The following is a 12,490-nucleotide window of genomic DNA, read 5'->3' as shown; positions in this document are numbered from 1 at the left end:
AGACAGGAGGGAGAGCTTCAAACTGGTTTTTCCTGATAAAAATGCATTTTTCGGCTAATAAACCCAATAACAAAGTTTCTTAAAATCGCCTGTACTATTGATTTCTGCAAAAAATTTAAACGACAGTGACACTTTAAGGGAAAGTAAGCAAACTGGAGTAAAGCAAATTTGAAGAACAGGGTCTGATATCTCCCAGGAAATAAGGAGCCCTAAGTGCAAGCTGGAAAGAATGGGCTGGAAGAGAAACCTAGAGACTTCAATAAAGAAAAAAATAAATAAGCCCAATTTGTACAGCTTGAGGAATGCCTGCTGAAACATACTGTAAGATGAGACCAACCAGGAGTGCTGAAAAAATGGGGGAACACCTGTGAAAAAGAAACTCTTAGAGAAACAGGGGCCCCAAGAACCAACTAAAACTGTTGGAAAGGGAAAACCTTCGGCTCTCCAGCTGTTGCAAAACTACATTTCCTATGTAGCCAAAGCTTTAATGCGACGTATGAGTGACATCAGTGGTGTGTATATATTCTCTATGAACATAATTTAAAAAAAAATTGTTGCACAAGAAAACTTTTTAATTACAGTACCTGTTTTAGATTCTTTAACATGTTCAATCATCTGCCTAGTACAAACACCAATATCATTGAAGTCCCGTCTGCGACCTCCACGCTCTCCAATCGACAGATCTTGAAATCCAGCCGAAACTGTCAAATCAATAATTTAACAATAAATTAATACAAATTAAAAAAAAATATATATATATATATATATATATATATATTTATTTTTTTTTAACCAAAAATACCAAACCTAATGTACAAATATGAACCAGGCCAACCAACTTATATACCACGTATTTCCACATTGAGTTTTTTTTTCAGAATTTTAAAGCCAAAGCCAGGAAGGGATGTCAGCTTCTGACTATGACTGGATGAGCAGCATTGATCAAGAAAGGGGCAAGGCTACTTATTTTTGTGATACGGTGCCCAAGCTCCAAGGTTCTCGTGGGGCACCTACAGCCCCCACCCTCCCTCCAATAAAGTTTTTCCCTTCCCTGTCAAAATGGCTAGCTTCACAAATGCAATTGCCGTTTTTGAGCCAAAACCAGAAGTGGATTTAAAGTAATGGGTAAATTAAAGGAAGCTCTTGTATGTATCCTACCTCCTGGGTCCAGTTTAAAAAAAAAAACTGCCATGGGTGAAACCAGCCTTAAAGGGGTAGTCCACCCAAAAATTTTTTCTTTCAAATCAACTGGTGCCATAAAGTGCCAGAGATTTGTAATTCACTTCTATTAAAAAATCTTAAGTCTTCCAGTACTTATTAGCTGCTGTATGTCCAGCAGGAAGTGGTGTTTTCTTTCCTGTCTGACCCAGTGCTCTCTGTTGCCTCCTCTGTCCATGTCAGGAACTGTCCAAAGCAGGAGCAAATCCCCATAGAAAACCCCTCCTGCTCTCCAGACTGGAAATAATACAACTTCCTGTTGGGCATACAGCAGCTGATAAGTACTGGAAGGCTTGAGATTTTTTAATAGAAGTAAATTACAAATCTCTGTCACTTCATGGCAGCAGTTGATTTGAAAGAAAAAAAATTTGGGTGGACTACCCCTTTAAAGGGGTTATCCAGTACTACAAAAACATGACCACTTTCTTTCAGATACAGCACGACTCTCGTCTCCAGTTCAGGTGCGGTTTGCAATTAAGCACCATTAACTTTAATGGAACTGAGCAGCAAAACCCCGCCCAAGCTGGAGACAAAAGTGAGGCTGTCTCTGGAAAAAAGTAGCCATGTTTTTGTAGAGGGGTTATGGTCACAGGGTTATGGGGTCTTATTTTTTGCGCCACAATCTCTAGTTTTCATTGGTCAAAGGGATGTTTTGATCACTCTTTATTATTATATATATATTTTTTTTACTAATATATAATGTAACAAAAAAAAGTTTTGTTTATGCCATTCACCGTACAAGAACACTATTGTTGTATTTTATTAATTCGGACAATAATGCACACTACGATTTATGATTTGTTTATTTACTAAATTATATATATATATATATATATATAAAATGGAGAGGGATAATTTATACTTATTGGGGGAAGGGCTATGTCTTTTTTTTTTTTTGCAAGTTTTCCCCCTGGGGCACTATTATATGTAATCATTAGATTGTGTACACTGGCCATTGCATAGCATTGGTCAGTGTTATCTGAGATCTTCATATATGGGTGCACTTACTAACATGCGCCCCTGGCGTATACCACAGAAAAGAGCAGATTCGTCCCTTTCACATGGCCTATGTCAGCCATATATCCTTGCCTAATGGGTGGGCTTCCTCCTGCAACAGAAGGTTTACGCCTGGAACCAAAAATCTACACCTGCTCTGAGCATTTTCTCCATATACTGTATATTTTTCAGTAACACAAACCTGCTAAAGGTTTTGATTCACTGGGGTTAGTGCTCAGACACCCACTAATCACTAGCTTGGTAGAAGCGCAGAGTTGTGTGCTCCACTCCCCAGATTTCAAACTTCAATTCTAACGCCAGTCTACGTCACATTATTTATTTTGTGTATTTTCTTTATATTTTAGCTGCATTTTCTCCATTATCCAATGAATATATATAGTTACCTCCTGAAGCTCCTGCTTCCGGGTTGCGCACTACAGCCACAGCTGCCGCACGTCCTCGTCCAACACGTTCTGCATCTCCAGATCCTGGCTGGGTAGGCTGAGGCCCAGGAACAACTGGCTGTATGTACAGAACATTAATTGGTATTAATCATAAAACAAAATGATAAAGTCCGAAACCACCATTTAAGCCCTTAGTGCTGCAGCTTGTTTGGGCCTTAATGACCAAGCTCATTTTTTCAAAATCTGACCATCTCACTTTATGTGGTTATAGCTTTGTGATGCTTTAGGTCGGGTTCACACACAGTATGACACCGTCTGTGCTGTGACACAGAACTGCCGGTGTCATACTGTGTGTGAACCTGGCCTTAGTGTAGCTGTCATTTAAAATATATTTTTTGCAGAAATGAATAGTACAAGTGATTTTAAGAAACTCTGTAATGGGTTTTAATTAAGCAAAAAAGGCCTTTTTCTACTCAAAAATCTGTTTTGCAGCCTCTCTCCCTATCTGTGTATTATCAGACAAAGTCAATTTTATTACAGTGGAGCTAAGTGCAGACAGATTTGCTGAGACCATTATAACCTATAGAGGGGGGGATGAGTGAGCAGGAAGAGGAGACAAGTAGCTGTACAGTTTGGAGAATGTCTGGGCACATGAAATGCTGGATTCACAGGTCAGAAAAGACAGTGATGGTCTGGTAAAGTGGTGAGATAAGATTGCATGTGCACCAGCAGCCTTTTTTCTCCTATTTACTTCACTACAACCCGGAAGTAAAGGAGATCAAAAGATGCTGTAGGGGCTGAAGGGGACGCGGACAGCGGGAGATTCAATTGTCATTGGATGGATGGTGAGTATAAAGTGTGTGTTTGTTTTTTTATAGTAGTGCCGGAGTTGCCCTTTAGTAGCGCACCCATAACTTTCCATCTTTGTAAAATTAAGTAATTCTGAGTTATGTGTAATTTTTTAGCATTTTACATGGACTCATCCCTATCTACTGAAGCCTCTCCCTCCTGTCAATCCCTCCTGTCAATCCCTCCCTGCAGTCAAATGTGTTATTCAGGCCATGTCACCTCAGCTACCAGAGCCCCCACAATAACCCCCCCACACCAATTAGTTACAGCAGATGATCATACTGACAGCTAATCTCCGGCGATGCTTAGGGGCCTATTCCACGGAGCGATAATCAGCCGAATTGGAATGATAATCGGCCCGATACGAACGATCATCGCTCGGTGGAAAAGAGAGAATGATCAGCCGATGATCGTGTCATCGCCTGATCGTTCATTTAGGTTCAAACCTAAAATCATCGTTGCCACCAGCGCATCGCTCCATTGGAATAGCGGTGCACGCCGGTGACCAATAATTTCTAAAGATCATACATTACCTGTCCAGGCTGCAGGTCTTTTCCCGGTCCCGCGCCGCAGCAGTTTCGGAGCAGGGCTGTCTGAACTTACAGACCGCTCAGCCTATCACTGGCTGGAACCGCCTCGGCCAGTGATTGGCTGAGCGGTCTGTCAGTTCAGACAGCCCCGCTCCCAACCTGCTGCGGCGCGGGACCGGGAGAAGAAGACCTGCAGCTCGGACAGGTAATGTATGAAACAAGGGCTGCAATGACGTCGGTAACGATGTCCCTGCAGCCCTTGCTAACGACCATCGTGCCCGTGGAATAGGCCCAGTAAACGAGTGCCAATCTAGAAGATCGGCGCTCGTTTACATCGTTGATTGGGCCCTGCTCGGCCCATGGAATAGGACCCTTACTCTGATCCTGCCTTAAAAAGCAGACGGGATCAGAGTAAGGCCCATTAGTGACCATGGTAGACAGCTGGATCAGCGATAACTATGGGGTAAACACTTTGTACTGTACCCTTTCATATAAACACAACATTTCAACACCTTTCACACATCTGAACAGTTTTTGTGGACCTCAACGTCAAAGCATCATGCACTGGTTGTGTGATCTGTAAACGGACAGCACAAATATATACATATCCCTGCCGTCAGTTTTCCCTTTGCTATCGGCCCCAGATCTGTTTACACAGAAGGATGTGTGACCAATAGTGATAATAAATCCTGCGGCAGTACAAAACATGCGATCCGGCAAGAATCAACATCTTTCCCCGCGCCTTGACGGATTGCTTTTACTCAGCCGAAGGAGCGTCTCTAGCAACACTTCTGGAGGATAATCGGGTTTTTTAGGGTGCCCGATTAGACGCCCCTATACAAGCTTCCTTGTTCCCTATTAAGTGAAGAGGAACTATCCGGAGAGCCGCTTGGACAGCCCATATTATAATTTTGTAGGAGTATGTGAGCGGTGTCCCAACACCTGCAGCGCAGTGACATCATCACACACGTCCCGCACTAGATGCCTCCCGCGGCCTCTGGGGCCGTAGAAAAGAGTCCAACCTAATAGGACAACCTGTCACCCCTGGACGGCCCTCCAAACCCACCCTAGCCCTGGATACGGGCCCCCATACCTACATGAGAAGATGAATGGGCGTCCGTATCTCTGCGGCAGAACTGGCAGGATGGGGTAAGTATGGGGAGCTGTATCCAGGGGTAGGGTGGGTTCGGGGGACCGCCTACGGGTGACCGGTATAAGAGACTATGGGGGAAGGCTGGCTACTATATAAGAGACTATGGGGAGGGCTGGCTACTATATTAGAGACTATGTGGAGGGCTGACTACTATATGAGACTATGGGGGAGGGCTGGCTACTATATAAGAGACTAAGGGGGAAGGCTGGCTACTATATAAGAGACTATGGGGAGGGCTGGCTACTAAATAAGAGACTATGGGTAGAGCTGGCTACTATATAAGTGACTATGGTGGAAGGCTGGCTACTATATAAGAGACTGGGGAGGGCTGGCTACTATATAAGAGACTGGGGAGGGCTGGCTACTATACAAGAGACTATGGGGAAGGGCTGGCTACTATATAAGAGACTATGGGGAGGGCTGGCTACTATATAAGAGACTATGGGGGAGGGCTGGCTACAATATAAGAGACTATGGGGAGGGCTGGCTACTATATAAGAGACTATGGGGGAGGGCTGGCTACAATATAAGAGACTATGGGGAGGGCTGGCTACTATATAAGAGACTATGGGGGAGGGCTGGCTACTATACAAGAGACTATGGGGAAGGGCTGGCTACTATATAAGAGACTATGGGGAGGGTTGGCTTTTATATAAGAGACTATGGGGGAGGGCTGACTACTATATAAGAGACTATGGGGAAGGCTGGCTACTATACAAGAGACTACAGGGGAGGGCTGGCTACTATATAAGAGACTATGGGGGAGGGCTGGCTTCTATATAAGAGACTAGGGCTGGGCGATATGGCCAAAAAATAAAATCTCAATTTTTTTTATACATTTTGGACGATTCACGATTTAAATCTCAATTTTTTGTTTTCTTTTTTGCTAAACAGAACATTTTCTCCTTGCAGCGTCAGATACTATTTTAATGACGTTTGAGACAACTGTATTGCTTCCCGCTGTAACAGAGCTCCCCCTGTGATTCCATGTAGTAGACAAGTCCCCTCTGTGCCCCATATAAGTAGTTTTCCCAAATGTGTGCCACTCTCTGCCCCCATATAGTATAGGAGATCTTCTTTGTGCCTCCATCTAGGTAGGGTGTAATAGTGGAGGTATAGTGGATAAGGGTTGTAGTAGTACAAGTATAGATGAGGGGTGACTGAGGGGAGCTGGGGTCGACTAGTGCAGCTGGGTGACTAAAGTGGGACTGGGGGTGACTGAGGAGACTGGAGCAGCTGGGGGTGACTGAGGAGACTGGGGCAGCTGGGGGTGACAGAGGGGACTGGGGCAGCTGGGGGTGACTGAGGAGACTGGAGCAGCTGGGGGTGACAGAGGGGACTGGGGCAGCTGGGGGTGACAGAGGAAGGACTGGACCAGCTGGGGGTGACAGAGGGGACTGGGGCAGCTGGGGGTGACAGAGGAGACTGGGGCAGCTGGGGGTGACAGAGGAAGGACTGGGGCAGCTGGGGGTGACATAGGAAGGACTGGGGCAGCTGGGGGTGACAGAGGAAGGACTGGGGCAGCTGGGGGTGACAGAGGAGACTGGGGCAGCTGGGGGTGACAGAGGAGACTGGGGCAGCTGGGGATGACAGAGGGGACTGGGGCAGCTGGGGGTGACAGAGGAAGGACTGGAGCAGCTGGGGGTTGACAGAGGAAGGACTGGGGTAGCTAGGGGTGACAGATGGGACTGGGGCATCTGGGGGTTGCCGCACACCTCACCGCCCGCAATGATTTTTTGTGAAAATTGAATTTACTATTTTCACAAAAAAATCTAATTGATTCTAAAATTCTGGGCAAATTAATCGAATTAATCGCCCAGCCCTATAAGAGACTATGGGGGAGGGCTAGCTACTAAATAAGAGACTATGAGGAGGACTGGCTACTATATAAGAAACTATGGGTATGGCTGACTACTATATAAGAGACTATGGGGGAGGACCGGCTACTATATAAGAGACTATGGGGGAGGGCTGACTACTATATAAGAGACTATGGGGGAGGGCTGACTACTATATAAGAGACTATGGGGAGGGCTGGCTAGTATATAAGAGACTATGAGGAGGACTGGCTACTATATAAGAGACTATGGGGAGGGCTGGCTACTATATAAGAAACTATGGGTATGGCTGACTACTATATAAGAGACTATGGGGAGGACCGGCTACTATATAAGAGACTATGGGGAAGGGCTGACTACTATATAAGAGACTATGCGGAGGACTGGCTACTATATAAGAGACTATGGGGAGGGCTGACTACTATATAAGAGACTATGGGGAGGACTGGCTACTATATAAGAGACTATGGGGGGGGGCTGGCTACTATATAAGAGACTATGGGGTAGGGCTGACTACTATATAAGAGACTATGGGGAGGGCTGACTACTATATAAGAGACTATGGGGGACTGGCTACTATATAGGAGACTATAGGGTAGGGATGACTACTATATAAGAGACTGGGGAGGGATGACTACTAAATAAGAGACTATGGGGGAGGGCTGGCTACTATATAAGAGACTGGGGATGGATGACTACTATATGAGAGACTATGGGGGAGGGCTGGCTACTATATAAGAGACTGGGGATGGATGACTACTATATAAGAGACTATGGGGGAGGGCTGGCTACTATATAAGAGACTATGGGGGGCTGGCTACTATATAGGAGACTATAGGGTAGGGATGACTACTATATAAGAGACTGGGGAGGGATGACTACTATATAAGAGACTATGGGGGAGGGCTGGCTACTATATAAGAGACTGGGGAGGGATGACTACTATATAAGAGACTATGGGGGAGGGCTGGCTACTATATAAGAGACTGGGGAGGCATGACTACTATATAAGAGACTATGGGGGAGGGCTGGCTACTATATGGGACACTTGGGGGGCTGTCTACTATATGGGACACTTGGGGGGACTGGCTACTATTTAGGCACTATTGGGAGGGCTGGCTAATATGTGAGGCAACTTTTGTGGGGTTGGCTACTACATGAAGCTATATTGGGGGTGGCTATTACATGGGTTGGGGTTTAATCATGTCATAGCAATTTATTATTTTCATTTATTTATTTTTACTTATTATTATCATTTATCATAGTGCACACTGCTGGGAGACGCACACCACTGACAGTGCCAGGAACACCGCACACTACTGAGAGTGACAGGACTATGTCTGACCTCTTTATAGCCGACCCCTCTATATCACTATGTGTGACCCCTCTATATCACTATGTCTGAACTCTATATCACTATGTGTGACCTCTATATCACTATGTGTGAGCCCTCTATATCACTATGTGTGAGCCCTCTATATCACTATGTCTGACCTCTATATCACTATAGCTGACCCCTCTATATCACTATGTCTGACCCCTCTATTTCACTATGTCTGACTTCTATATCACTATGTCTGACCTCTATATCTCTATGTGTGACCCCTCTATATCACTATGTCTGACCCCTCTATATTATTATGTGGGTTATCAGTGTTTCTTTAAGTATGGTGAATATTAGGTTGGAAACGAAGAAGATTGTGAGCAGAGAAGACCACCTGCTCCATTGTCTAGTTCTGAGTTGTTCAGGACATGGAGGCTGGAGACTGGCTGCATCCACTGCTCACACACAGAGGGGAATCTGCTTTATATCTTTGCCTTATTTACTCACAAGTCACCCAGGATCGTGTAGAACATTAGGACGAAGCTGCTGAACCAGATCTACTTTACACCAGTGATAAATAACTTCTTATGTCTGACTGGCCATTTATTAAAGGAGCTGGAGCCGGTTCCCGATAAAATTGCGGCTTACCGACTCAATAGACCTGCTATAAACTCATATTTGTCAGGAATGGAAGGACATATCAAGGAACCTTAACCTCTTACCCGTACCCGTACGTTATATGTCCTCATTAGCACTTCAAAGCGGGGCCGCGCGGCGACCCTGCTTTGAAGCGCCGCGGTCCTGGGTGCCGCGTGTAGCCCGGGACCACCGCTATTAGCGGGCACGGTCTGATCGCCGTGCCTGCTAATTAGCTAATCGGAGGCAGCTGTCAAAGTTGACAGCTGCCTCCGATTACCGGAGGCAACCTTTCCCTGGGGTCTAGTGGGGGAGATCGCGATCTCCCTGTCTGATGCCGGCCGGGGACTCGTCCAAGATGGCGACGTCCCCGGCTCGGCACTCGTTTGTTTCCTGCTGCAGCAGCCGGAAGCAAACGAGTGCCGATCTCATTGATCTTTGCTGTATATCTGTATATACAGCAAAGATCTCAATGAGAGATCAAAGTATATATACTAGAAGTCTCCTAGGGGGGAATAATCCTAACCGCAGGGGGGCTTCTAGTATATGTGTAAAAAAAAAAAAAGTGTTGTTTATAGTAAAAAGCCCCCTCCCCTAATAAAAGTCTGAATCACCCCCCTTTTCCCAGGTTTTAAATAAAAGTAAACAAATTAATAAATAAATAAACATGTTTGCTATCGCCGCGTGCGTAATCGCCCGAACTATTAATTAATCACATTCCTGATCTCACACGGTAAACGGCGTCAGCGAAAAAAAATCCCAAATTGCAAAATTGCGCATTTTTGGTCGCATCAAATCCAGAAAAAATTTAATAAAAAGCGATCAAAAAGTCGTATATGCGCAATCAAGGTACCGATAGAAAGAACGCATCATGGCGCAAAAAATGACACCTGACACAGCCCCATAGACCAAAGGATAAAAGCGCTATAAGCCTGGGAATGGAGCGATTTTAACCCCTTAAGGACAGAGCCTGAAATGGCCTTAATGACAGAGACAAATTTTATGAATATGACCAGTGTCACTTTAGTCATTAATACCTTCGGGATACTTTTACCTATCCGGCTGATTCTGAGATTGTTTTCTCGTGACATATTGTACTTTACATTTCTGGTAAATTGGAGTCGATACTCATAACAAATCTTTATGAAAAAAACCCAAATAATGTGAAAAAATGTGAAAAAATGCATTTTTCCAACTTTGAAACTTTTTTGCGTATACAGAAAGTGGTTATACCACATAAATTATATATTAAATAGCATTAGCAACATGTCTACTTTATGTTGGCGGCATTTATTAAACTATTTTTCATTTTTTTTACACAATAGGGAGCTTAAAACATTAGCAGCAAATTTCCAAATTTTCAGTAAAATTTCAAAATCAGATATTTTTAGGGACCTGTTCAGGTTTAAAGTGTATTTGAGGGGCCTGTATGTTAGAAAGCCCCACAAAGCACCCCATTTCAGAAACTGCACCCCCCAAACTCTGCAAAAGCACATCCAGAAAGTGTTTTAACCCTTTAGGGGAGTCACAGAAATAAAAGCTAAGTGTGTAAGGAATTTGAAAATTTTAATTTTCTGTGCAGAAATTTTATTGTAATCCAATATTTTTCATAATTATAAACCTATTACCAGAGAAATGCACCCCAATAATTATTGCCCCGTTTCTGCAGTTTATAGAAATACCCCATATGTGTCCCTATTGCGCTATTTGACGCAACCACAAGCCTCAGATATAAGGGAGCGCCTAGTGAATTTCAACGCCTCCGTTATATTTGGTCATTTTTGACTGTACCACTTCAGGTTGGCAGAGGCTCTGGGGTGTCAAAACCTAAAAAACACCCCTAAAGGGACACCATTCAGAAAACTACACCCCTCAAGGAATGTAACAAGGGGTGCGGTGAGCATCTGGACCCCACAGGTGCTTCACAGATTTTCCGAACAATATGGCGTGAAAAAAGAAAAATTTATTTTTTACACTAAAACGTTGTTCTAGCCTTCAATTTTTCATTTTCTTAAAGGGATAAGAGGCAAAAAAAGACAAAAAATGTGTAGCGCAGTTTCTCCCGAGTACAGAAATACCCCACATGTGGCGATAAAGTGCCAAGCGGGCGCAGGACGAGCCTCCAAAGGGAAGGAGCGCCAATTGGCTTTTGGAAGCTGAATTTCACTGAAAAGGATTTCAAGGGCCATGTCGCATTTACAGAGCCCTCGTGCTGCCAAAACACTGGAAACCCCCCACAAGTGATTCCATTCTGGAAACTACACCCCTCAAGGAATCTAACAAGGGGGGCAGTGAGCATATGGACCCCACTGGTGACGGGCACAAATGTGGAACAATGTGACGTGAAAGGGAAAAATTTCATTTTTTCACTTTCATGGCACAAATGTGCCCGTCATCAAGGGGTCCATATCCTCTTTTCCCCCCCTGTTAGATTCCTTGAGGGGTGCAGTTTCCAGAATGGGGTCACTTGTGGGGGGTTTCCAGTGTTTTGGCAGCACGAGGGCTCTGTAAATGCGACATGGCGTTCATCATCCATTCTAGCCAAATCCAACCTCCAAAATCCAAATGGCGCTCCTTCCCTTCGGAGGCTTGCCCTGCGCCCACATGGCGCTTTATGTCCACATGTGGGGTATTTACGGACTCGGGGGAAATTGCTCTACACATATTGTGTGTTTTTTTCTCTTTTAACCCCTTGTGAAAATGATAAATTCAAGGCTAAACCAACATTATAGTGTAAAAAATGTAATATTTCATTTTCACGCCACATTGTTCCACATTTGTGCCCGTCACCAGTGGGGTCCATATGCTCACTACACCCCTTGTTACATTCCTTGAGGGGTGTAGTTTCCATAATGGGGTCACTTGTGGGGGGTTTCAACTGTCTTGGCAACACAGAGGCCTTTTGAATGCAACATGGCCCCTCAAAATCCATTCCATCCAAATCCAGCCTTCAAAAACGAAATGGTGCTCCTTCCCTTCGGAGGCTTACCCTGCACCCGCATGGTGCTTTATGTCCACATGTGGGGTATTTACGGACTCGGGGGAAATTGCGCTACACATTTTGTTTTTTTTCTCCTCTTTTAACCCCTTGTGAAAATGATATATTCAAGGCTAAACCAACATTATAGTGTAAAAAATGTAATATTTCATTTTCACGCCACATTGTTCCACATTTGTGTCCGTCACCAGTGGGGTCCATATGCTCACTACACCCCTTGTTACATTCCTTGAGGGGTGCAGTTTCCATAATGGGGTCACTTGTGGGGGGTTTCAACTGTCTTGGCAACACAGGGGCCTTTTGAATGCAACATGGCCCCTCGAAATCCATTCCATCCAAATCCAGCCTTCAAAAACCAAATGGCGCTTCTTCCCTTCGGAGGCTTACCCTGCACCCGCATGGCGCTTTATGTCCACATGTGGGGTATTTCCGTACTCAGGGGAAATTGCTCTACACATTAAATGTTTTTTTTTATCTTTTAACCCCTTGTGAAAATGAAAAAACATGACAAGATTAATAATTTAGAGTAAAAATTTTACAAAAA

At 44.4% G+C, this 12,490-nt stretch overlaps 1 protein-coding gene across 4 annotated transcripts in view; it reads right to left on the bottom strand.

The window, feature by feature from the left end:
- The window catches only part of PIWIL1 (piwi like RNA-mediated gene silencing 1), a 64,906-nt gene that overhangs the window by 41,576 nt on the left and 10,840 nt on the right, over positions 1 to 12,490 (bottom strand). For all 4 annotated transcript variants that reach the window (XM_069960969.1, XM_069960973.1, XM_069960970.1 and 1 more), the window contains exons 3-4: positions 2,619 to 2,736; positions 585 to 701 (exon numbers count right to left, since the gene is read on the bottom strand). In XM_069960969.1, coding sequence (XP_069817070.1) covers positions 585 to 701; positions 2,619 to 2,736 — 235 coding nt within the window. The remainder of the gene's footprint in view (positions 1 to 584; positions 702 to 2,618; positions 2,737 to 12,490) is intronic.

The sequence above is a fragment of the Dendropsophus ebraccatus genome, chromosome 3 (genome assembly GCF_027789765.1).
Source record: "Dendropsophus ebraccatus isolate aDenEbr1 chromosome 3, aDenEbr1.pat, whole genome shotgun sequence".
In the NCBI taxonomy this organism is placed as follows: Eukaryota; Metazoa; Chordata; class Amphibia; order Anura; family Hylidae; genus Dendropsophus; species Dendropsophus ebraccatus.
The sequence above is the reverse complement of the archived record's forward strand: the minus strand, read 5'-3'. Positions and strand labels throughout refer to the sequence as shown.